At 44.9% G+C, this 27,314-nt stretch overlaps 1 protein-coding gene across 1 annotated transcript in view; it reads left to right on the top strand.

Moving 5' to 3' along the window:
* The window catches only part of csmd2 (CUB and Sushi multiple domains 2), a gene marked incomplete at both ends in the record, with an annotated part of 345,949 nt that overhangs the window by 164,383 nt on the left and 154,252 nt on the right, over nt 1-27,314 (top strand). The window contains 7 exons of the mRNA XM_083645747.1: nt 1,133-1,210; nt 5,013-5,100; nt 6,855-6,979; nt 12,927-13,048; nt 15,855-15,958; nt 18,958-19,070; nt 26,751-26,933. Of these exons, the coding sequence (XP_083501873.1) occupies nt 1,133-1,210; nt 5,013-5,100; nt 6,855-6,979; nt 12,927-13,048; nt 15,855-15,958; nt 18,958-19,070; nt 26,751-26,933 (813 nt within the window). The remainder of the gene's footprint in view (nt 1-1,132; nt 1,211-5,012; nt 5,101-6,854; nt 6,980-12,926; nt 13,049-15,854; nt 15,959-18,957; nt 19,071-26,750; nt 26,934-27,314) is intronic.

The raw sequence follows: 27,314 nt of genomic DNA on the forward strand, positions 1-27,314 counted from the left end.
AATGAGATGGAGAGAGAGAGAGAGAGAGAGGCAGAGAGGAACACAGGATGAGAGAGAGAGTGTGGAGGGTGGGGGTGGAAAGTGAATGGAAAATGAATAAGAAATATGTTAAGAAGATCAGAGAGAAATGGGTGGAAGAAGACTGATACTTTGATTCGATTAACCGTTGACTCTATCGCATCCCCCTCCCCCCCCGTCTCCCTCACTACGATTCCCATGACCCTTGACTAAACATCCTCATCGGCAATTCCCTCTCTTTTCCTTTTCATTCTATGTAGCAGACACCTCCCCCCACTTGAAACACAATACCTTCGCTACCTTGCTAGAAATATGATTATATCCTATTTTGCAATCAGTGTAACGAAAATAAGTAATTTTTTCCCCATAATGTTGCTTCCAAACACATAATAAACAAACAAGAGACTTTTTGACACATGACTCAGATTAGTTCTGACTTATAATGCAGCTAGAATTTGCGTACGACTAAAAAAAGAAGTGCAAATCAGTTGTCAAGCGCAGACAAGGTAATTAAATAGGATGGAGTGTGTATGGATGTGTGAAGGGGAGCACAGATAATGCTGATGATGGTGAATAAATATGCATTTAGATGAGCTTATTTTGCAATGATGAGCTCCTTTTTTTCAAATGAATATGCAGTAAAAAAAATCATTTTCTCTGCAATTATCGTCAAACTCAATAATTTAAAGCTCATCGTGTCATTGTATGCGAATGAGTGGTTTGCCACTTTTATTCACCCCACCCACTAATCCTGGTTATTCCTGCCACCTCCACTCCACAGAATGGTGAAGGAAATTGCACATTGTCGAGCTCTCTTTTCCTCTCTTAATAGGGACTTTATAAACTGAATGAGTCTTGTGTGGATTAATAGAACGCACATGTGACGGCTGCTTTATTGCACCGAGCCCGGTTGGCATTGTCTATTCAGACTTTTATCATCTCCGTTTGTCTCTTTTATTGCTTTATCACAACTGGAGTACATGGCAGGATGTGGAGTGTGCTCGCGTGTGTATACATTAGCCCAGTCTGTATATTGTCTCTACTGCCGTCATTTTGCCGCCGCTGTTGTAAATGTGTAGGTGTTAAAAGGGCACTTCCTTTTCTGTTTTTCCAGTGAAGAAGATGACTGAGCTCAAGTCTCGAGGTGTAAAGATGCTGCCCAGCAAAGACAACCACCAGAAGATCTCCGTGTGTAAGTTACAAACCTACCCGTTTGACAATGAGCTGGCACACTTTCTTACTTTGAACAATGGGTTGCTCACATTTCTTCATTGCAGCGTCCCACAATTATCAAGGGAGCAACGTTTTGATGCCAACTTCGGCTTTATCAATTTGAACTCCGTTTTACTGGCACGCTCCTCGTTTCTTAGTACATCAATGTGCATTAAGCTGGACGGAAAGGTTAATTATACCGCTGCAATTAAATTGAAAAATGTCCATCCTTACAAAAGGATACTTTTTTTCTTAGGGTTAGGGTTTATTTTTTCTAAATACTTTATTCATCTACCAAAGATGGGAATTGTCTATTAGCTGTCTGGTTTGGACACAGTATCAGTAAGGTAGTGTGTGGGGTATGTGGGGGTATCTTGCTCAAAGCAGTAGGTATCCGCCTATTTCACATCACACCCAAATCAGCCATTTTGTGTCTAAAAGGCAGGAAGTAAAACAGGTGCAAGCAAGACATTGATTAGAGGCCCGGGACTGGAATACCTAAATGGGTCCAGTCCCGGGCCTCTAATCAATGTCTTACTTGCACCTGTTTTACTTCCTGCCTTTTAGACACAAAATGGCTGATTTGGGTGTGATGTGAAATAGGCTAATGGCTGCACTAGCAAACCTGGGCCCTCTGGTTTGAGGACAATATGACTCACTATAAGGCCACTTTTTTCTCCCTCACACACAAGAAAAGCTAGTACTGTATTTCAACACCCAATTCAAGATTCAATCATGTTTGCAGTGTAATGTAATTCTTGAGCAAAAGTCAACCTCACAAACAGCAGAAAGATGGTGAATGTGTCATTGACTTGGCTGGAGCCCTTCTTGCTGCCTGTGAATTTCATGGGTGTTCTGTTGCCAGTCCTGCCAGGCAGCCTGATCAGCTTTACTCATTTCTCCACTTCTTCCAAAGTCACTCCAAAGTGTCCTCTCCTCTCTCTGGTCAGAGGACAGGGTGACCAAAGTGTCCTCTCCTCTCTCTGGTCAGAGGACAGGGTGACCAAAGTGTCCTCTCCTCTCTCTGGTCAGAGGACAGGGTGACCAAAGTGTCCTCTCCTCTCTCTGGTCAGAAAGGACAGGGTGACCAAAGTGTCCTCTCCTCTCTCTGGTCAGAGGACAGGGTGACCAAAGTGTCCTCTCCTCTCTCTGGTCAGAGGACAGGGTGACCAAAGTGTCCTCTCCTCTCTCTGGTCAGAGGACAGGGTGACCAAAGTGTCCTCTCCTCTCTCTGGTCAGAGGACAGCGTGGCCAAAGTGTCCTCTCCTCTCTCTGGTCAGAGGACAGGGCGACCAAAGTGTCCTCTCCTCTCTCTGGTCAGAGGACAGCGTGGCCAAAGTGTCCTCTCCTCTCTCTGGTCAGAGGACAGGGCGACCAAAGTGTCCTCTCCTCTCTCTGGTCAGAGGACAGCGTGGCCAAAGTGTCCTCTCCTCTCTCTGGTCAGAGGACAGCATGGCCAAAGTGTCCTCTCCTCTCTCTGGTCAGAGGACAGGGTGACCAAAGTGTCCTCTCCTCTCTCTGGTCAGAGAGGACAGGGTGACCAAAGTGTCCTCTCCTCTCTCTGGTCAGAGGACAGCGTGGCCAAAGTGTCCTCTCCTCTCTCTGGTCAGAGAGGACAGGGTGACCAAAGTGTCCTCTCCTCTCTCTGGTCAGAGAGGACAGGGTGACCAACGTGTCCTCTCCTCTCTCTGGTCAGAGAGGACAGGGTGACCAAAGTGTCCTCTCCTCTCTCTGGTCAGAGAGGACAGGGTGACCAAAGTGTCCTCTCCTCTCTCTGGTGAGAGGACAGCGTGGCCAAAGTGTCCTCTCCTCTCTCTGGTCAGAGGACAGCGTGGCCAAAGTGTCCTCTCCTCTCTCTGGTCAGAGGACAGCGTGGCCAAAGTGTCCTCTCCTCTCTCTGGTCAGAGGACAGGGTGACCAAAGTGTCCTCTCTTCTCTCTGGTCAGAAAGGACAGGGTGACCAAAGTGTCCTCTCTTCTCTCTGGTCAGAGAGGACAGGGTGACCAACGTGTCCTCTCCTCTCTCTGGTCAGAGAGGACAGGGTGACCAACGTGTCCTCTCCTCTCTCTGGTCAGAGGACAGGGTGACCAAAGTGTCCTCTCCTCTCTCTGGTCAGAGGACAGGGTGACCAAAGTGTCCTCTCTTCTCTCTGGTCAGAGAGGACAGGGTGACCAACGTGCCCTCTCCTCTCTCTGGTCAGAGAGGACAGGGTGACCAAAGTGTCCTCTCCTCTCTCTAGTCAGAAAGGACAGGGTGAACACGTCAAGTGGTAAAGGCACTAAAGCCACACTGTCTGGTAATGTGGTGCCAATAGCACAGCTCAGAGCCATGTACTGTATATAGAAGAGTCACGACATCTCCGTTCACTCCAATGGACCAGTTATTTACTCTCAAGAGTTCCCGGAAGTAAGGTTCTGGATTAAGCAGCACTGTCGAGTTGCAGCAAAATGGACAGTTTGTGATGTACTTTGAAAGGGTCAGATGTTTAAAGAATCAAATTGTACATTATCAGCTTTATTTTAGCATTCAAAAGTAGCGCGGGCCTCCTTCCTGGCTATTCATTGGCTACTGACTCACGCATTTTGGACCTCCGCTGACGCCACTCTCTTACTAGATTGCTCTGGCACAGCTGTAATTGCATTGGTTGCCCTTTCCTCCATGGCCTGGAGAGTGTCTCTCTCTCTCTCTCTCTGTCTCTGTGTTTCTCTCTCTCTCTTTCTCTCTCTCTCTCTCTGAGTGTGCTGTCCATCACCCCATGCACCTTTGTAACCTTCACACCTTCACCAAGTCACCTGACTGCCTCTAAAGGGAAGGGGTCACATACAGAGAGAGATGGAGAGATGGGAGGTAACCTGTTGAACAGAAAATAGCTGCATTAATAATAATCCTGCCTCAAGGCATTTTCGATTTATCTTATCCACTACTAACCTTTTTATCCCCTCTTATCCTTTACTTTTGCTCCTGCTATCAGAAAAATAATAATTTTCAGTCTATTTCACTTTGTACTGCACTTTTTATTGTATCGTCTTTTTCATAGAATGTTGATTTTGCATTCAGAGTTTAATAAGTACTAGCAGTCAACACCTTATTTATTTAAATAGTAAATGGCTGAATCCAATTAACTGGGAATGAATCCAAAGCAAAATGGGTCTATAAAATTGAATGAGCCTGAATTCACGGTGTCTGGTCACATATTCCTGGGTTAGCCAGTATAGCCCTTCCCCTCCATTTAACTCTCCTCAATCCTCCCTCTGGTTACCACTGCCAACACCAATGAGCCTTATCTTTAATTCATTAGTTTCCTGCCTCACTCTGGAACCTGGGCCAATCGGCCGGTGTCACATTGACTTGGCCCCGCCTGCCAGACCCTTGACCCCGCCCCGGTCTGCCGGGTGGCCTCACTCGGGTCGGCCAAGCTCACTTGACCCCTCTTGTCACTTTACCCTCCAGTGCTGTGCACCTGCTGGCACGATTACTTAACAGCATGCCACTAGAGACCACTAGAGAGCTGCCCTGGGTTCAAATCTACTCGATAAGAAATGGCAAGCGGGGAAATGGTCAAGGTGCAAGGCAAATTAAGCATTGCGTTGATGTACACAAATGCTAACGATACTGGCAACACAGAAGTCAAGCACCACTCATGTGCCAATGAGAGAAGCTAATGTAGCCACTTCTGCCAATTCTGACATTCCACTCCTCGAGCTCTTCAGCTTGCAAAGCTTCCGCACTCTTTCCTCATTTTGAATAACATATCCATTCCTTTTCTTCTCTGTCTCTTCTAGTGTCTCAGATGGGCGTGGCGCAGGGACACAACATGTGTCCAGACCCGGGGATCCCAGACCGAGGGAAAAGAAAAGGCACTGACTTCAGGTAAAAGCAAGCGATGGGCAATTTTAGGAGCAGTCAACTAAAGTCCCATTCTGTAGTTTTACTATTTGGGGAAACTGCGCCCCCACCTAAATGCTAGACTTCCCTGTTGGTATGTTAATCACTACGGTATTTCTACTTGTACTCTCTACTTAGCTTATCTTTCTACAGTGTTTATAACTGGTTTGCTGGAAGAAGAAAAAAAAAAAGCTCAAAATATCCCCAAATGTTATTCTCTCGACTTGTTTCAGCGAGAGAAGTAGCTAATTGCGCCGCTAATCAAGCTAGCAAGCGTAAACGCCTTTCACTCCCTAAATTCTGCACAATAAAATCATCCCGTTAGTTTGTCAGCCGAAAACTTTCAATTTGAACGTGCTGTGCAGGAAATGGACTTCAAAGTTCCAGGCAACTTGACAGTGTAAAGTCGCTCCAAAACGCGGACACCAAAAATGCATAATGCAGGGGCAGGCTTTGCGAGGGCAGTGTTTGAATGACACAGCCGCCATATCTCCTTATTAGAAGTCACCGTACCATCAGAATGATTAAAAAGCTGTTATATTAAGGTAGATAAGTTACTTAATGGGGCTTTAAGGAGTGGATGTTTAGTGAATGGAAGCAAGAGAATCCTGAACAAGATTAGACAAATGTAGCCGGTTTGACAGACACTCAGATAGTGATAGTCAATATTTGATTTTAGGCTGAAGGCGAAGGTGCTCAGCATCAGGCCTCACACACCTCACCCACCCTCCACAAAAGTGACATTACTAGTGTCACATCAGGTCAAAATCTTGTCTGGCAGCTATTATATGGCTTCAGCAGCCCCAAGTTTCCTTGTAATAAGTAACAATGACTGGATTCTCCACATACGGTAACTAACTTCAATCTTCGACACAATGCTTAACAATGCTAACTGAATTGCCAGGACCTAATTAACTTGTAGGTGACCTGAAAGAGCTCCATTAGGGTTTGCAGTTGTGTTCTGGCTTGTTTCCTCGTGTAATGTAATATTCCTTTGTTACTCGTTTTGTGTAAAGGTCGAATAAGGCAAGTTACAGGGATCAGAGATTTAATTAGTGTTCTCCACCTCCAAATTTCCTTGAAAGGGTAATGCCTTTTATTTTATTTTTCGGCTTCTTTGTTTCATGCTTTTACCATAGTACCAACAATGCCACAACACAGCATTGAAATACCCTGCTGTTGCAATGGTGTTGTTCAAGCTATATACTGTTCTAGCATACAGCACAGTCCCCAATGCCGCACCCCCTAAAACCATTGCAACCAAACCAAATAGAGAAATGTGGATATTGAAACAAATATGCTACCATCTGAGCCATTGCACACTAATAGACTGTCTCTGTGGGGTGCCGGTATTACCGATGGGTCTATGGAGCTTCTGTCCTGTCAGAGCCATTCTCCGTATCAATGGTCAACCCTAACGCAGACAAATGGGTATCATCCGTCTCCCACCATGCAGAGAGTCTCTTGGAAGTCACAGTGGGGAAGCCAAAGACAATCACAACTTTTTCTTTGCTTCTTTCCAATAGGCCATTTTGTCCCTCGCTGTTAACTCATCTACACTCTCACTGTGGGGAAATGGATTAGCAGAGGACTGGAGTTGGACAATGGCAGAGTGTCGGGTTTAAACATGCTTTTTAAGGAGGGCGCAGTACACTAGGCTGCCAACAGGATATCTTGGTTAGCCATGATATTGTGCGATACTGACTGCCGCATTGTCCCTGTCCCCAACCCCACTGCAGACGAGGGGCCACGGTGCATTTCTCCTGCGACGAGGGCTACGAGCTGCAGGGCTCCAAGAGCATCAGCTGTCTGCGGGTGACCGACAGCTACGTGGGCTGGAGCGACGAGCGGCCCATCTGCAGAGGTGAGGCTGATGTGTGGGCGGTGCTGTGAAGCAGGAAGTCTGCATATTATGTACAGTGGGACCTCCATCTCCATACTTGCAGTACTGTGCATGCCCCGATGCTGATTTGTTTGCTTGTGTGTGCGTGGGTTGGGGTATGTAGGCGCTCTGCCTCTCCATTGCTTAGTGCATATTCAGTGTCTTTCACTCTGTCTATTATTGATTCACCATTCAGCTTTTTTGTTTACATTTCCATAAACATTTTGCAATGTGTGCCAGAGATATATATATATATATATATATATATATATATATATATATATATATATATATATATATATATATACTGTATAATATAATATTTTTTATAGAAACTTTACATTGTCAAATTTAGCTAGAAATTAACTGATGTCCTGGTTGAGAAAGGAGCCCTGAATGAAAAGACGTGGATGTGACAGTAGCATTTGTAACATTACACCCCCCCTCCACACACACACACACACACACACACACACACACACACACACACACACACACACACATTATTTCATGGCAGATCCATTTCTCCCTCTTGGTGTCAGGTGAATGATTGACAGTAAGCAGAGCGTAACATAATCACTAAGGATGTCAGTGACGGGTGAAAAGTTGAGTCTACATCCCATGTTTACATTGTGACACAATGCGCCCTCCGGCCTTCCTCATCCAATCAGAGAGTTTGAAAAATTCTCTGGTCCAATGAGAGGATACGACCGAGGGGGGAAAAAACAAGAGTAATTTTGACAAAGTGAAAATAAGACTTCATGTTCACTGTGATGGATTATCTAGCTCAGACAATTTTCAAATCTGTGGAAGTTGTTTTTTAATACTTTAGTACAAGATTGAATGTCAGCAAATGTATTCTTCTCGAAGGAATGGGAATGAGCCCTGATATCTCCAACTGCTGCCTGTGAGCAGCAATAATGGAAAGGAGAGGGGAAACCAGACGGTTGGCCCAACCGTCTGGTTTCTATCAGACATTTATCATACATTTCTATCATACACTCTTAAGTCCATATATTCAGTGGCTTTCAGCTGGGAATGCAACACTGAAATTACAAGTTGGAGAGACAGAGAGTATGAATTGCTCTCTACTGTCACTCCCATGGGTTTGCTTCCTTAAACCACAGGAAGTATATGGGACGTTGAATGAGAATTATAATGAAAGGGAAATGATGAAAGTGATATACCAACATGTACAAATACACACACAGCTGGATGCACACACAGACACAAAGGCACAGATACAACAACACACACGCACATTCCTGACATCACATGCACATTCTTGTTTGCTTTGTGACAAAGTGTGATTGCCACACATCAGTCTGACATCAGTCAGTCGCAGATTCACACATCTGCAATTTATAGTCATTCATTAGGCTGTGTTTGGGTGCGAAAAGCCTGATTTCAATCAGTCTCCTTTAAATTGGCAAATGCAGGGGGTAGCTGGTTTGGGGAGGGGGGCTGATTATTTGTCTTGTTTCATTGATTCGAGAGCACTAAATGCGGGGTCATTACTCGAAAAGGGCCGTGTAATTGCAAAGTGCCGAGGGACGACTCCAAAAAGTTGTGGAGTAATTAAGCCAAACAATTTCGCCTTGCACTACGAAAGAGACGTTCATAAATCACAATGTCAGAAAATACATAAACAGAGCAGCTCATATGAAAAGTGCCCTTGAGGCCAGATAAGGGCGAAATAAAGTTTCAGTCACTGGCAGTGGGACAGATCTTTAGACCTGTGACATTGATAGCATTGAACTGTTTGCAGTATCTATTCATTCAAACAGCGATGTCATAGGCAAACTATTTAGTGACATGGTGAGAGAGAGAAAGAGAGGTGTGTGTATATACCGTAATATAGATATTTGAATCCTGGCTTGGTTTTGGTGCTCTGTGTGTGTTTAATCATCGAGAAGTGTAGGCAGAAATGCATCCAAACTGTTTTGTTGGTGAACCGTGTAATTTGCGTAAATTATTTTGACATACGGATTGGTTTAAGTCTTGATGCTATAAGACAGAGCTCTCCAAAGTTGCAAATGGACCACTGGTAATCTTTCATATCTTTGGTCTATCCACTTCCCCCTTATGTCAGCCAGTTTGTGCCAGTTTCCCCACTTCTCCATTAATCAGCGTTCTTAATGCCCCCCTCTCAGCCAATGTTGTCTGATGCAATCACCTGAGCATTTCATCCCCTTCATCATGGCCTCCAGGCCATCTTCGTTACGTTAATGTGCTCTGAGAAATCCGGTTTTCCAGGGGCTCCCCCATTCATTTTGTCTTGGAGTGATCCAATTGAGCCCAAATGAGATTATACCACTTTGGAGAAGGGGGACACCGATCTCGGAAGGATTATGCGGGCGGAAGGATTGATTGCACTTCTCCCATCTGAGCCACGGTCTACTACCTGGGTAGCAACAGAAACAAATAATGGAAACATATTGCAGAATTTGATTTCAATGTTACCTATCATCCAGCAGATGCTGTGGCCTATGCTGATGAAGGCGTATTGCTGAAATGTCTTATTTTTTCCTATATAAAGAAGGAACATGCAAGCTGTTTGTTGAGTGCAGAGCATAGTATAGTGTCGGTTGGTCTACACACCTGTTCTGAGTGACTTAACAATCTAATTTCAATGTTTAGCATCATGGAATTCCAATGGCAACCTTCCCCGTGTCTATACCACAGACTTTGACTCCATTAACCGCTCCTGCCTGTCCTGGAACAAAATGAAGAATGAGAATCATCCTCGTTCAACCTTTACCATGCCTTTGTTCTGCCTCGGAATGTTTAATGAAGATTAAACATCGGCCAGGAATAATTGAAGATCTATGTGGCCTAAATTAGTATTAGTCCATCTAATGCCAGATCCCTCCAGAATAAAACCTTTATATTTGATGACTTCATTCAAACAACAGACTTTTGCTTGATAACTGAGACTCAGCTTAATCAAACAGACACTTTAACCTTGATTGAGACAGCCCCTTTAAAATACTCCTCCTTCCATAAAGCCAGTCTTTGTGGCCCTGGTGGTGGAATATCAGTAATACATACGCTTTAAAGGTGCTCCTGTAAATTCTGCTGCTGTTTTTAATTCATTTGGAATGCTTAGTTGCATGGTAAGCTCCCTTTATTACAGTATGTATCGCAAATAAATAAGCCACCGAAGATAAACAATTTCATCATACATGAGTTCTCAGAGAGATTATCCCTGATAATCCCCGGATATGGCAATATTGTAATTCTTGAAGATGTTAACATTCACATCTGCTGCCCTTCCCATTCCCTCGTTAATGATTTTATTATTATTGAGTCATTCACTTTGGTCCAGTCTGTCAAAGAACCCACACATAAAGGACATGACCCTTGACCTTGGTCTCTCAGTTGGTGTTTTGCCTACCATGTTATCTGTGTATCTGACCTTACCCCATCTCTATGTCACCTAGTGCGCTACTCTCGCATGGTTAACTCTGCCAGTAGTTTTGCTGAGGTCTTTCAGACTCCTTCACTACATTCAAAATGAGGTCCTTTTCAAACCCCGCTGAGCTCATTGAAACTTTTAACAATACCTGCTCAGCCATTCTTGATTCAATAGCAGCACTTAAAGCTGGAAAATCTCTCCAAAAATCTGCAGCGTGGCTAAATGATCATACCCGGCTCATAAAGAGGCTGTGTAGAAAAGCTGAGCGGAAATAGAAAGCAGAAACTGAAACTATAAATCTCATTAGATATCCTAAAAAGTCACATGGCAGACTATCAGTGCGCAGTTAAGGATGTGATATCGGGGTATTTTCTTCCGACATTGTTACAAAGAATAGCCATAATCCCTGAACAATGTTCAAGGTAATAGATTCAGTCACAAATCCCTCTCCATAATCCCGAACTTTCCCATGAGCATGGCATAGTCCAGCCCTTGTTAAAGAAACCAAACCTGGATTGCTCTGTCTTTAATACAGGCCCATTTCTAAATGATAATTTTTGTCCAAGGTTCTCCTCACAGCTGACTAGTTTCACAAACAATAATAGTATTTTTGACATTTTCAATCAGGTTTTAGAGCCCTCCACAGCACAGAGGCCGCCCTGAAGGTCACACAATTGTATTAACTTCTTCCAAGTGATGCCGGTGACTGTGTGATACAGGTTCTTGTAGATTGAAGTGCTGCGTTTGACACTGTTGATGATTCCATCCTGTTGAATCCCTTGGAAAAATTGGTTGGCTTACTGTACATGGAACTGCCCTGGAGCTGTGACGTTCCTACTTTGTAATAGAGCATTCTCTGTTGTTACTGGAGATGTCTCCTCCGCTTCGGCTCCGCTTACGTGTGGCGTTACTTAAGGGTCTATTCTGGGACTCTTGCCGTTTTCAATTTATATTCTCTCTCTGGGTCATCATGTCATCCGCAATGATAACATCCATTTTCACTGTCATGGGGATGATTCACAATTTTGTCTGGATTGCTTTAAGTCCTGCTTTGCTGAAATAAATTCCTGGATGTCACAAAATGTTCTCCATTTAGATACAGTCTAAAAACACAGATCGTCCTCATTAAATTCAGAAGAACTATAATTAGCACAGGGAAAAGATGTAATCTGGGGGTGCGCATTCATCCTCTGGAGGTAAAAGTAGCAGTTCCTTTTCCGCTCATACTTTCTTTCTCCCCTCTGGTCACACGGACCTGTTTTAATTCCACTCTGTGAGTGTGTGTGGCCTCTAATTGCTGGGTGATCAGCCTGCTGGACTTGGGTTTCTATCACTAAAAGCCCAGGGCATCGAGGAGAAGGTCCGACGATCCCCATTAGTAAAAAAAAAAAAAAAAAAGAAGTAGGGGAAATGATACTGCCGTATTTTTTCCCATTGAGGTCACCCTAACTGTCATCAGCGCTCAAACTAATTACTCCATTCTTCACCAAACTTCCCCAAAGTTCCCCTGCAATTTAATAGGGTTAGTTTGGACGGAGAGGGGTGGTCACCGAGCGGCACTGGAACACCCGCAGGACCTCTCGTAGACGCAACTCATTAAGATCAGGATGGCTGGGTCCAGGCCTTTTTAAACACTTTCATGTTACCCCCCCACATATGGTGTTTAAGGTGCCCCAGGGGCCGTGATAAAAAAAAGAGGTCACATTGTCCTTTAAAAGTTCGTTTGCCAACTGCTCACCGAGTCTTTTTCAATTGGAATAGGTGTGCTTGAATGAACAAAGCCATGGCGGTCAGCAATTATTACAACTCAGCGGGGTTGTTGTGTTGAACGTGTTTGTTTACTGTCATTAGTCTCTCATTCGTGGGTATTTTAACTGCCACACTGAGTTGGCAAGTCAAGTGTTTAGAGAGAGTACACTTCAGTCAGTTTTGTTTGGATGACACTTCTGCTTACGATTTGATGATGTTCAGAACAAAACAAATGGCTGAGTCATCGTTACCATGAACACACCAAAGAGCTTTTCAAAGCGATCCTCGCTTACAGTGGATAAGCAACGGATGCCTCATCGCCTCATCAAAATCCAGCAATCTCAGTGGTTTGGTCATTTGAAGTTAGCCAGTGATTTGAGCTTCAGGATCCTGTCACTCGGCGGTTATGTTTAGTATGGCTTGTTCAGATTATGGTGGTCTTGTATTGCCTTTGCTGACCAAAGATACATTGTGAATGTGCTGGTCTGCCTCGGCTTAGCTATTAGTTAAGTCCCGATCCCATATACAGTACCTGTACCCAGGGAGAAGTTTGCTGCTTTTTCTTATTTTCAACAGATGTGTGTGTGTGTAGCCCTTCTGATTACTGTACTTGCAATGGTTAACATTTACCCCTCCCTCTCTCTCTCTCTCTCTCTCTCTCCCCTCCCTCCCTCTCTCTCTCTCTCCCTCCCTCCCTCTCTCTCTCTCTCTCCCTCCCTCCCTCTCTCCCTCCCTCCCCCTCTCTCTCTCTCTCTCATGTAGCACCCATGTGTGGAGGACAGCTGAGAGGACCCAGCGGTATCATCACCTCTCCAAACTACCCGGTCCAGTATGACAACAACGCTAACTGCACCTGGGTCATCACAGCCGCAGACGCATCCAAGGTAAAAAGTCATGACTCGTGGGCTCAGAGCAGCGGTGTAGCGAGCGCTGGTGAAACATGGCCGCTGCCTCGCCCGCTGTAATAGCTAGCTTTACCACCGGTGAGAAAAGTCATTCGGCTGCCAACAAACTGAAAAGCAGCTGACTGGTCTGTTTGTACCTGTAGGGGAGGGACTCGAGGAGGCGGGGCTCTTTGCTGGCACAAATGACTCATACTTTACTAAATGCTAGAGGACAATTTGGAGGCTATTCAACACATCCTGTGAGAGAACCACACGGGGAAAAAAATGCAAGAGATAAAGAAGATGAGAGAGAAGATGGAGGGAAAAGAGAACATTGGAATTGAGCCAACGGAAGACAAAGAGTTATTAGAAGCACCTGTGGTTAAGGAGAGGAGGAGAAAGCGATAAGACAGAAGAGGCTTGGAGAGCACGCTCAGAGGATATCATGAAAGTGACATAGCCTCTCCATTCAGACCCGCGACTTTGGAGTTGTGTTCAAGGCCACGCCGCTGCCCGCTTGCCAAATATCCTTCTGTGAACTCAAACAAAATGGTTTTACAAATCTGTTCTCTTATCACAGTGCGCTGAGTGAAGGAGAGGCTATGTGAGGTGAGGCGAGGCAGGGAAGGTAGGGGCAGCGCGCCCCCGCGCACACACGTACACACACACACACACACACACACACACACACACACACACACACACACTCAGTCTCTTAACTTGCATGCAGACACATGCACACGTACCCACACCCTTGGGTCTACCCGGCGGGCAGCCTGCTGAAACAGACAGCGGCGCTTTGGGCTGTCAGTCCGCTCTGGGTCGGGTCCAGATGAAGATGGAGCGAGGCTGTTCTTTCTCTTTAGAGATGTAATGGCCTTCTATTCCTGCCCGTCCAGACAGGCCCCGCCAGAGGAGACGTTGGGTCAGCCGGGAGACTCAGGCGGAAAAGGATGGGGGGGGGGGGGGACACACAGCTCTTCTGATCCGAAATGCAACTCCAACCTCGCAACATCATGACTAATGTGAGTTCTTGAGGTTATCGGACGCAGCTCTTTTCAGTTGACAGTTTTTTCGAGCGTCTCTCCTTCAGAGTCAGGGACACTGTACCAAAATAACCAAACTGTGGATGTCAGAGATGGCTAGCAACATATACGGTTATTATGCTTTTTCCTTTTTTTTTTGGTTTGTTCCCTCTCTTCTCCCCTCTGTCGCGTACCTGCTGGCTGGCAGATTGCAGATGAGCCTGGTTATCTTCTGAACTTAAATCCAACCTCGCAACATCACGACTAATGTGGGTTGTTGAGGTTATCGAACGCAGCTCTTTTCATTTGACAGTTTTGCAAGCGTCTGTCCTTCAGCATCAGGGACACTGGACCAAAATACCCGTGGACGTGGATAACTGTGGATGTCAGAGATGGCTAGCAACCTACAGTATATGGTTGTTATGCGTTTCCTTTCTTATTTGTGCCCTCCCTTGTCCCCTCGGTCGCGTACCTGTTGCCTGGCAGAGTGCAGATGAGTTTGTGGGAGGAAACTCCATTTATCTGATGATCTGACGTGTTTTGCCTAGTACACGCCATCCATCTCTGCTCTCCACCTTGGCAATTTTCATTAGGCACTGGGTTTAACATAGGACAGAATGCAATTTGCATTTATATAAGCTTTTTCATTAGGCCTTGCTCTCCCAGCCCTCTGAAAACATTAAGAATTTGGTGGAAGTCAGTGGCAGCCAATTTAAAATAGGAGACCAAGACAGTACTTTCCTTTCTCTTTATTTATTTCTGCATTTCCCTGATTTTCCCCCTCTTCGTTATCTATCGACATTTTGCACTATCATACTTGAGAGAAGCCATATTTCATTGTCTGTCTTTATTAGGCTCGCCCCTTGCTTCCCCTCGGATAGGGCACACTTCTTGTTTTTCTTACCTTGCTTCTCCTCCTCTGCCACACACTCTCCCACAGCATAGAGATGAGTCTGCTTTTCTTTTTTTTTCTTTTTTCACCGGGAACATTCAATGCATAAATCCTTGTTTGTTTGTTTGTTTTTTACATTTTTTTCATCTCCTTTATGATGGATATATTCACCTTGTGAATATAACCTCCCGTCCCCCGCCGCCACCCCTCCTGATGCACTTGAAGTCACTAAGTCAGGCTAAATGGTCCACAATGGGGATCTCTCTCCTCCTCGTGACATGACCTGCTGATTGGATGAGGGAGGAGCGGGGGGTCATGTGGGCCGTCTGGCAGGTAATCAGATGGGTGATGAGTCAGACAGAGTTCATGGTCACCAGACTGGAGATGGGAGCTGGCAGACGCACGCACTCGCACACCCACGGGACACATGGGGATAGGCGGGGTGAAGCGGAGGGTGTCAATATGACTGTGTGAGCCTGGATTGAAATAGAATGTCAATACATCATCCAAACATAAGCATCCAGGTGCAGCAACACCCCGCTGATATATTGCATTCATAGTGAAAGCTATGAATCATGATCAGTATCTGATGGGATAAAGAATGAGGACGCATGATGAGATGTGACGATGTACAAGCAATTGGAAACAAATGCGCTAAATAGATACAAATGGTGCGAGGACGGCGATACACCGCCGCTACAAAAGACACACGTGGAATAGCGCCAGGAAAATGTTCAGACAACTGAGGGAGAGATGGATACACGGATGGATGGAGGGATGAGAGAGTGACAGATGGGAAGAGGTCTCTCCTCCGCACCTGGTGTGCCCGGGAGGGGTCGAGCATCTGTCGTTCACGGTTGTCATGGCGATGTCCCTGCTGTTGTCTTAGGTGATCAAGCTGACATTTGAGGATTTCGACCTGGAGCGTGGCTACGACACGCTGACGGTGGGGGACGGCGAGGTGGTGGGAGACCAGAAGACAGTCTTCCATGTGTGAGTGATCCTTTTCCTCTCACTCTTCCCTCTGCTCCCGAGTTCTTTTGGCTTTTTCCTCCACTCTGCCATCTCTATCAGCCCTTCATGTTCTGCTGCTGTTGCTATCATAGCTGGGTTTACATGGAGCCTGATATTCCTTTAGCCCTATCAGAATAAAAATACTCCAAAAGGGAAGAGACTTGAGCATTCCACACAATTTCATTTAGTATGCAATGGGTGGTGTAAACCTTTGATAATCTGTTGTAAAGACTGAAAAACAATGCAGATTCATTTTGCACATGATCTCACACATATACGAAAACTGTAAACAGTTGTACATGCATTCATTTACATGTAGTTTGACTTTTTATTGGGAGTTGACTTACTTGAGCATACTTGCACTAAGTCAAATTCCTTGTTTCTAGTCTAATTACTTACTGTGGCTATTAAAATTAATCTTGAATCTCGAGTTAAGTTGTGCACCTGTGATGTCACTAAATCATTGTCTTGTATTGCAAGTCTTGATGCAAGTCATCACTGGTGCTCAACTTAACACCAGTCAACTCTCAATAACTGTTCAACTAAATGAACGTCTGCAAAAGTGTTTACAGTTTCTGGATATTTGTGAGATCATGTGCAAATTAAATCGGCATTGTTTTTACTGTACATGAAGTGCCCCTTTAAATGACTTTCTTTGGTTGGAATGTACAGTATATTAATCTGTATTCTTATGTCTGTCCACTCCACTCAGAGTGATGACAATGAGTTTTGAGAAAAGTCCGAAACATTCTCAATATTTCTGATCTGATTATATGCTTTGATGTGCGCAGATCAGATTATTTAATTTACCATTCATGTAAACTGATAATTTGGCATTGTCAATTGGGAGGAATCTATTCAGAATAACACCCCAGACACACTGGAAATGGAAGCGATGCAGCGCGTGGCGGAAGCGTCGAGCAGGAGCCTGACCATTCACACCAGAAGTGCTCTGCGCCGCTCACAACTTGTACTGACTTCATGCATGGCTGCACGCGGCTCACCTCAAAAAATCGACCAGACGTGGAAACTCTCGCTGCAGGGCACGAGCCGTGTCGCGCCGCACCGCGGCCAGTGTGATCGGTCTAGTCTGTTAACAAGGACGCCGAAATGAAACTGCCCGCGCTCCGCCCACGCTTCCGCATCGGATCCGTTTCCAGTGTGTCTGTGCTGTAAGACTTTCTGCATGAAACTGTAGTCCATGTTCCATCTAATTTAGTTTTTGTTTCTCTCTTTCCCCTTCAACTTTGACCTCTTTCCCATCACTCCTCCTCCAGCCTGCAGCACCTCTCTCTCTGCCCCTTCCCCCTGCTGCCCTCTCTCTCTCTCTGCCCCTTCCCCCTGCTGCCCTCTCTCTCTCTCTCTCTCTCTCTCTCTCTCTCTCTCTCTCTCTCTCTTTCTCTCTCTGCTGCTCTGTTTCTCCTTCGTTTCATCACCTCTCGAGTCAGTGGTGCATGAAGAATACATTGCAGCACATTGTCAATCACCACTCTCCTCAATGTTAAAAACAAGATCACAGCCGTGTGGCACAGCGTTGCAAACTGCATATGGATGCCTCCTAATGGAGTTTGCTCTAGCAGATGCTCCATAACGTTTCACAGGATGTTGTTATTAATTGTGCTGAAATTTACCGCCTTAATAAAGCTTTTATAGATCGATTTTTATGCGAGGCTGCCTCGCCCGCATGAGGACAGGGTGAGGAGCTACACATACTCTCACAACACATACAACCACTGAAAATGACTTCATCTATCCAATTAAGCACTCCTTCTGCCCATATGGACTTCTTCTGAATGTCCATGTGTGGCATGAAATGAAACGAGTGAAAACGAGACTCATTGAGGTCAAACACACCATTTTGTTTTACACAAACAAAATGTAAATTTGATGGCACCATACAGAGTAATTGTGGGTACAATATGTTGTGATAATATAATCACTTACTTTCCAGGTATACATTTACTAATTAGAGTTGAGTGCAATTACTATTCAAACAGGATTACATAACTTAACTTATCTTGCCTTCGTTTTCCACTCTTGTCCCCCACCATTTGGAATTAGAGGGTTAGGATTAACAAAAGGCTCCACAGACTGGAACAGTTTTCGAGCGCTGTGCTTTGATGAGGAAAGTCAGATAATTTAATTTTGGGTGTGAAAAAAAGTTGCTGTTTGCACTTGCATTAAACTAGTTTTATGATGGTGTCAAAGCAGGCCGTTTGGCTATCAGCAGAACCGGGCCCAGGTGTGACACATGATGCACACATTCACACATTGTACACTCATAGAGAGAGAGAGAGAGTGCCAAAGTCTCACTGTCACGGTTAGCGACGGTGGGGCCTGAAGCTTGAATTATACCTAACGCATCCACGAGGACCACGAGTGTCCGTGCGGACAAGTGACGTCAAATCAGCAGACACGCCCCTCCACAAGGCTCCCGTGTGGTTTTCACACCCCAATTGTCTTAACTACACGGACGCGGCTGAGCGGACAAAGTGGAGTTTTCAAAAAGAACGGTCACTTCCACGAGCAGAAACCCGCACGGAGTACAAATGCTCTTGCGTGTCTCTCATTTCCATGCGACAGTCCATACGTCGAGCATAACTCTCGCTTAAGGGTGTTAATTCCCCATTCATTTCTCCATTGCCGTTTGGTCAAATCCTTTTAGAGTTTTACTTGGACAAACCAAGCCATTCAGCTATATTCAGGATTATGAGAGACCATAGAACGTTTCACTCTGACACAAAAAAAACATTTTCTTTTTCTTTTTTGTCCGAGTGAAATGTTCTATGATCTCTCAAAGTAAAACTCGTTTTGTAAGGATTTTCCGAAACGTCAATGGGAAAAATGAATATGGAATTTCACTTCCTAGGCCCCATGGCCGACCCTTAAGAGGCCATGACTTTGGCACCCTGTTCTACAGACACTCTCTGAAGACACTTTCTGGTTTAACAATCATGTCCTGTTGTCTCGTCTTGCAGCCTCTCTGGCACCACCACTCCTGACCTGGTGGTCAGCACCAGTCACCAGATGTGGCTGAACTTCAAAACAGACGACACCAGCGGCTCCCTGGGCTTCAAGGTGTCTTATGAAGGTAAGGCCGCTTCAAACGCGCTGGTTGTGTCGGGCAGTGTGGTGCGCTGGCTAGCTGGCTGCCTTTACCACACGTGTAGGGAAGTGTATTTGTAAAACCCATTCAAACGTTTGAGCGGCTCGTCTTGTCTGACACTCATCAAAAGCGGTAACGAAAGGCGGGGTGGTACAGGATCACTTGACTTGTCTTGCATGATAGCCCCGAAATCAAATGATACTACTTTGCTTCAGTATTTCAAAGCTAATGTGACACAGATGCACACGAGTAGTCAAACTAACAAAGAGACAATAGCTAGGTATCTTTTACAATTACCATTCTAATCTAACAGAAGTTAATTTTTGGCAACCTCAAAGAGAATGAAAATGTCTGTTTTTTGCTCTTTCACCCCTGTGAATAGTGGCTCACTGCTCAAAGCTGACATCATGGGGTCTGAAAGCACATGTTTCTTTGAGTCTGTTGTAGCATTGATGCCCTGCCTTGCCTTCATCATGTTGATTTTGGTTTCAAACAGCAGAAGGGTCAGAGATGCTGTGCCAATCTCTTTCAAGCCTTATTCTATTATGAACACATTAGTGACACTAATGCCTTTCACTGTCTCCTAGAAGGAACCATTTTCATTCACCTTCTTACTTTTCCTCCCTGCATCCATCTCTCTCTCTCTCTCTCTCTCTCTCTCTCTCTCACACTCCTTTTCTGCACACCTTCCCCCACCAATCATGTGCCTCAGACTTCAAGACTTTTATCATCCACAGCTTCAGGGCTGCAGAGAGTGTCTTTTTAACACCACTTCTATCTTCTATATAAAATAGATGTATCCTAAATGTGGCTGTGCTTGTTAGTATTTGTTGCAGCGAATAAAACATATGAGATCTGCATTAAAAATCCTAGAATCAGTTGCATATATGAAAGGCAGCACAATGAAACATTAATTAATGAAATACTGTGCCTCCCCCCACTCAGATGTTCGATTAGATTAGATTAGATTAGATTAGATTAGATTCACATTTAATCTCATTGCACAGTAGTGGAGAAGAGAGAAATCGTTCACAATTGGAAAGAAGTACTAACATTGGCACAAATACTCCCTGGGGATTTTCCTTTTGATAAGACCTACACGCAAAATATTTTCCAATATGGCCGTCATTTCCACCCTGGAAATACTATTTTGGGGGCAACTTTGTGTAGAATTGTCCAATATGAATGATCTTGCTATCAGACCATACATTTATGACCACAGAGAAGCCAGATTTATTCCACAAAAATTGCAAAATGGCATTTCAGCCATTTTTATACCTCTGCCCGGCGATAGCCTTGGCCGAGGAGGCATTATGGTTTGTATGTTATGGTTGTCCAATTTTCGTTAACGCGATATCTCAGGAATGCCTTGATCCTGGAATTGCTTCAAATTTGGACGAAAATGTCCACTTGGACCCAAGGATGAATTGATTCGATTTTGGTGGTCGCTGTGACCTCAGGACCACCATTTTCATGCGATATCTCAGGAACGCCTTGATGGAATTGCTTAAATTTTGGCTCAAAATTCCACTTGGACACATAAAAGATATTCACGTTTGTGAAGATTATCCTGTTGAACCCAAATTCACGCTCTCATAAACTTTTGTTAACCAGAGACCTTATTTTATGCATTTAAGTGAAATCTAAAACCCCATTCACTTTTCCCCTGACGAACCCAAGCGCTACTTCCGGACTCATTCCTGCGGTGCTCTATTTGAATTCCAGGCAACCCAACTTAGGGTCATGACCCCAAGGTTGGGAACCACTCTTTTATTCTGTATCATTCAATGTATTTAGCCCATACAAGAACATAGGTATACCTGAGTAGTAGTCTCATAGCGTGTGTGTGTGTGTGCGTGAGTGCGTGCGTACGTGCGTGCGTGTGTGCGTGTGTGTGTGTGTGAGAGAGAGATAGAGGTATGCGTGCGTGTGTTGTGCATGTGTTTATGTGTGCATGTCTGTGTGTGTGTGTGTGAGAGAGATGTCTGCGCGTGTGTTGTGCATGTCTATATGCATGTGCCTGTGTCTGCGCGTGTGTGCATGAGTGTGCGTGTGCGTGTGTGTTGTGCATGTCTTTATGCATGTGCATGTGTCTGCGTGTGTGTGCATGAGTGTGTGTGTGTGTGCGTCTGACTATGGCCGGGAGTTTGCCAGAGTTCTACCTCTAGATAAGCCTGCCGTTTGCCTCTCAGAAGCACACTGAGTCTTCTCTCTGCCCTCAGACACTTCTTTTTCATCAGTAAAAATAACAGAGAAAGTGGAGCAGCGCACCGAGCCGACGTATAATTAAAACAATGAGTTCTACTTAATGAAGTGGAAGAAACGCTTTGAACCACTTCACCTCCCAGATTGGAGCACCCCAAATCTAATTTGCATTCTCAATTACTTGTATTTTAAGCCCGATCACCAAGTGTAATTGCAAACACACTCATACTAGTACACACATTCCCACCTTACCTGTGCCTATGCATCTGTGTTGCATTCGCTCTGCAGTGGCCTCGATCTTTCAGTGGAAATTCTAACTCTTGCCAACACAATTACAGGCGGCCATGATGCACATGCGTAGCTCCAAGCCCAAGACATCATCTAAACATATTGCACACATGCATCCCCCCCCCACCAACCCCGCCCCAACTTTTAGTATACTGTAGGTAGCACTTCATAAGATGGCCAAGAGCGCCATCTATTTTATTATTATTTTCATTATTATTCGTTTATCGCACGCCGGTGAAAACACGGATTGACGTTCTATAACGTCAATGGCGGGGAAGCGTTGTCTCTTCAATGACGTTGAAAGACGCCAATGGCGGGGAAAGAGTTAAAGTTAAAGTCCATTTGTAATGCTAGGCCTTAGGAGAGTGCAGTGCAGTTGTTGACAGTAATGTGAGTTTCAGAGCCATTACCATGTCTGGATGACTTTGGAATGTCAACCAGACAGGGACAACAAATATGCCATTACACCTCTTCCCTTATTCATGAGAAACCCAACTGCTGTTTGATTCATTCCCGCCCTCTCTCTCTCCAACACATGTACGTGTGCACGCACGCACACACACACACGCATACACACACACACACACACACACACACACACACACACACACACACACACACACACACTCTCACACACACTCACAAACAAACAATCACACACAAACAATACACACATACATCAAAGAGCTCTTATTTCTTATTTATTCCCTCCATTTCCCCTGATGTTCTAATTGTAGGAACCCGTGGGCAAGACGGGCCCTACTTTAGAAAAGCACTACAGAGAATCTGTGTTCTTCAATGAGTCTGCTGCTGTATGTTGCCGTGACAACCAAGACATTGTGTGTGTGTGTGCGTGTGTGTGTGTATGTGTGGGTGTGTGTGGGTGTGTGTTTGTGTCATGCCTCCACACGTCTTCGTATATTTGCTTTGCGTGTACTTGCACTTGTGGGTTTTGTTGGAGCAGAGACATCCCCCGTGGTTAATTCCCTGCTCCACTCTCTCCCAACCTCTCCCCAAAACTCACTTCCAGCATCCCCCTTTCATGTAAAGGTGATTTGCACTAAAGATCAATGAGTCTGGTATGATGCACGATGGTATCAGTATGGAGCGATAAATGCTTTTAAATGAAATATCGACATCGGCCTGAAACAAACATGTCTGCTGATATGGCAGATGAAATGACGCTTTAATTATGCCCAAAAGGCTCGAGGCTCAAGTAATTGCTTGACTAAATGCTTGACTCAAACCTGTTTAAGTAGGATGAATCTTGGTTTTGTTTGAAAGAAAATGTTAGATAAATAAAAGAAATATGGCATGTTTTACATCACACCTAAGTTGAAGTAGTTCTTATTTTGCCCAGTGAATGTGTTCATTTTGAAGCGTATTTTATTTATATCAGCATCTGCCAGTGGGCCATCACGATAAGAGTAGGGATAATAATGTGTTAATTCTGGTTCATTCTGGCTTCTTTCTGGCTTCATTCTTCATAGATTCTGCCAATCTATGACCTCATAAACACACCAATCCCTCATATCCTGTGACCTCGTGTTTTTCGCTGCAATAAGACTGCTACTCCTTAGAACACAACATCCTAATTAAGTGTGTTTCTTTATCTGTCTGTATTGTACGCTTAGAAGAACATCATACATGACCGTGACTTTATCTGTCATTGACGTCCTTCTTTACTAGGATAACAGCTCCTCTCTTTTGACTCCTCTCTTTTGTATTTAAGCCCTGGCCTCTGTCTTGGCCAGTTGACAAAACATTGTACCTGCCTTAAGCTATAGACGGTGTTCACCAGCTGCAACCCCACAGCACTTCCTTTTTCTCAGCTTCTTCTTCTGTGTTTTATGGCGGTTGGCATCCTTAATGTTGCATTGCTGCCACCTGAATTGTATCATCTTCACATTGCTAACTATTTACAGTGTCCACTTTCTCAGCTGTTCAGGGGAAAACACTGACATACCTCTATTTCTATATTTTATTTTTGCTATGTAAACGTTTAAATGTAAAGATAGGCCTATGCGTTTAATAACGTACTGATAGTCAGCTTACTCTGTAACATGTAGCTTTTATTAGCCTCTTGGGCTATAGGCTCCAGACCAGACAACAACGCTTCCTACTACCCAGCGTGTGCACGTCTTTCCGACAGGGGTGCTTGTGGCAACTATCAACAACAACAAACAAAAACTACTACTAACTACTACAAGTACCGAAATAGGCTACGTTGTTACTGTGTCTGTCGGAGACACGGCCTAACGTTGACATTTAATATGAGCCAAATATCAGCCTGCGCTCAGCTATGTATACAGGAAGTAAACCGGATATTCAGGTGGGTTGTGACGGTTGTTATTGTTAAGTTAAAACCGTCTATACTCTGTATTCCTCCACTTGCAAGCTATAATATTCACCTGAGACCAACCTCTGACTCCAGAATCTTTATTTTACTATTTAACATCGCTGACATTAGATGGAAAATAATCTGCATTTATCGGCAATCAGCAAAAAGAGTTGGAAAATATCGGCGTATTGGATATCGGCACACAATCGAATATCGTGCATGCCTGGAATGTGGTGAACGAGGCTGCCTACATCCAGACGGCGGCGCGCTCTAAATATGTGTTCTAAATGATGATGATCATTAGGGCTGAGCATGGATTTATACACAGCATCACCCCTGGTGCGGTTTAAAATCGTATTAGACTCATGCCATCGTTTTCCTGGATGGATGAGCTTATTCGCCGCCTGTGTTCCCCCCCCATCCGGATGCCTCCACACAACGCCTCAGCAATTCCCATCAGCAATGTGCAACCTCGGAAAAGTAGGACGAAGAGTGAGTGGAGGTGAGAGGGACGCATAAATCCCGGGATAATGAAATGGGCGTGTGTGGTTTTAAGAGAGAAGGGGTTTGTGACGGAAGTGTGTCTGTGTGCGCACCCTGTGCAAGTGTTTGTCACACATGAGGGGAGGGAGACATTTGCGGGGGGAGAGACAGACAGATGCGAGCGAGGTTCATAAGACTGGTGAGTAACATTTTAGGATAAAGGATAAAGAGACACTAAAGAGGTACTTAGTCGCACAGCGAATGATGGAAAAATAAAAGCCATGGCGGGAGAATTGGCACACCAAGTTGATTTTAATGTCATATGGTACAGTCAGTAGCTAGCCTGTAGTCTGTCAACCTCAAAGGAACTCTTCACAGAGCCATTCATCACTAATATCCTTATCTGCAATATACACTCTGTCTGGCTAAAGCCTTTGGCATAGTCTTCGCGCCCAGCCAAGCGCGTAGGGCGCGCGGCGATTTTGACGTCATCGCACGGGGGCGTGTCGGGGGGCGAGGCCTGAGCACGGCTCGGCGCGTCCATGGAGATTTTTCTATCAGCGCGTCGGGTTTTGGCACATTGTCAACATGGACGCTTTTGAGGGAAGACTGTCAGAGCAAGTCCGCCTCTACCCGCATCTCTATGACACAACACGGAGAGACCACAAGGACCAGCAGAAGTCCACTAATTCCTGGCGAGAAATCGCCAGCACACCCCAAGCTGCCTGTGCCTGTGAGATCTCCGTGGTAGGCTATCAGCGGATATCTGCTGTGATTGAGTCCTCATCGTCGTGAAGTCGCCTTCGAACATGACCTTCGATTATAACAAACTAGTTGTGTGGCTTAGCCTTCCCAAATGTTGAGGGTCGTTTTTTAGAATTTAATACATAGAATTGGAAACGTTACATTCAATTTAATTCAGACTGCCTGGCACTAATCGCCGCCATTTTCCCCTGGAGCTTCCACAGGAGGAGGGGGGTGGGAGGAGCGAGCTGCGCACTGACTATGTTCTGTTTTGGCCCGCGCAGAGTGCGCGCCCTCCGCGGAGCCCCGCCTCCAGCGCGTGCGCGAAGAGTATGCCAGATGCTTAAGGGGCCAGAGAGGGGCGTGTCTTTGAAGCTAAATAATTATTTTAATAATCTATATACAATACCAGTGGCACTATTTATTATTGTTTATTGTATTGTAATGATCGCACTTTACCATACCATACAAAATCTGTATGACAATTAAGGAACGTGTTAAGAATTTGCATCAGAATTTGCAGCCTGAGAGGATATTGCAACAGATACAACAACATAACAGAAGGAAATATATATATATATATATATATATGCACAATACACATGAGAGATAAAACATGGTGGGTGCAGAGAATAGAACACTTGTTACCATCTGTGGTCTGCCGGGAAGATGACTTTTAATTCTTCTCATGCGTTCACTCTTCGCTCCTTCGGCCTATTTTACTCCCTCTCTCTCTGTGTTCCTCTGCAAACATATTTTATTCCCCTTCATTTTCTCTCTCCCTCTCCCTCCCTCCCCCCTCTTACCCAGGTTAAAAAAACAAAACAAGGTCTCTGATTCCCCCAGTGTCTTGCAGTAGGCTTTGCTGTTTCCACATCTTGAATAATTGATAAGACAGCAGTGATTTACCTTAGACAAATTCCCGCGCGCACGAGCACACACACGCACGCACGCGCGCACACACACACACACACACACACACACACACACACACACACACACACACACACACACACACACACACACACACACACACACACACACACGGGTGAACTTTTTGTGCTGTCAGAAGATAGGGTCAGAGCAAAGTCAGCATTGCTCAGTAACTTTCCATCAGCCAGCTGAAGGTAGAGTTGCTGTAAGGGGAACAGCGTTATAGAGTTGGCCTTAATCTAGCCTGAGATCCTGTACTGTGGAAACCTACAATGCGTCTTCCTTCAGAAAGATAGTGCTTATCACTTCTGGCTGGAGCTGTACGTTGTCAATACTGCGGGCCTACAACTAGTGCAGGTTTCAGTCTTCGGAAAGCTGAGGCTCCCTCGCGTGCTGAATCATTGTATTTAAAGCGATAATGACAAGCAGTATTGCAGAGAGGGCAGTCACAGAGGCAGCCCACCTTGTGTTAGAGGAAGTTGTTGTCGAAAGTTGTTTTTGTGAAGTTAATATTTGATTTTTGAGAACCAATTTAGGTGACATACTGTAGCAGCAGGACTGCCTTCATTGACCCAAGGTCCATGTTTTCTTGATGAAATTGTCAATTACAGTATTGTCAATGTCCACTATTGTCAGTGTTCATGTCTCAAAATGTGTCTCTGTTTACGTAGAAATTGACCAGGGCAGTTGTGGAGATCCTGGTATCCCAGCCTACGGCAAGCGGGAGGGGACAGGTTTCCGCCATGGGGACAGACTGTACTTTGAGTGTCTGCCTGCCTTCGAGCTGGTGGGCAAGAAAAACATCACCTGTCAGAAGAACAACCAGTGGTCAGCCAAGAAGCCCAGCTGCGTGTGTAAGTTATTGTGTGTGTGTGTGTGTGTGTGTGTGTGTGTGTGTGTGTGTGTGTGTGTGTGTGCGCACACGCACGCATGCATGCAACCACACTCATATAGGTGATTCTATATGTATGTATATTAGGAGTGTCACGATTCACCAAATCCATGATTCATTTTGACTTTTGAATTTAAGGTTAATTTCGATTCAATGCCATTGTTAGACTATTCGGTCTTGATTTGTAAAGATCAAGACTCTTAACCCTCGAAAGAAAAACGATGATGACACCACTAGCAGGAGGATTTTACCGTTCTCCATGCAGCTGCAGGCTAGCGGTGAGCTTGTTAACTCGCAGCTACGCTGTGTCGTCATTGAAATTTTTGTTTTTCTTTGTATGCAT

Source organism: Poromitra crassiceps (assembly GCF_964638095.1).
Source record: "Poromitra crassiceps genome assembly, chromosome: 11".
In the NCBI taxonomy this organism is placed as follows: Eukaryota; Metazoa; Chordata; class Actinopteri; order Beryciformes; family Melamphaidae; genus Poromitra; species Poromitra crassiceps.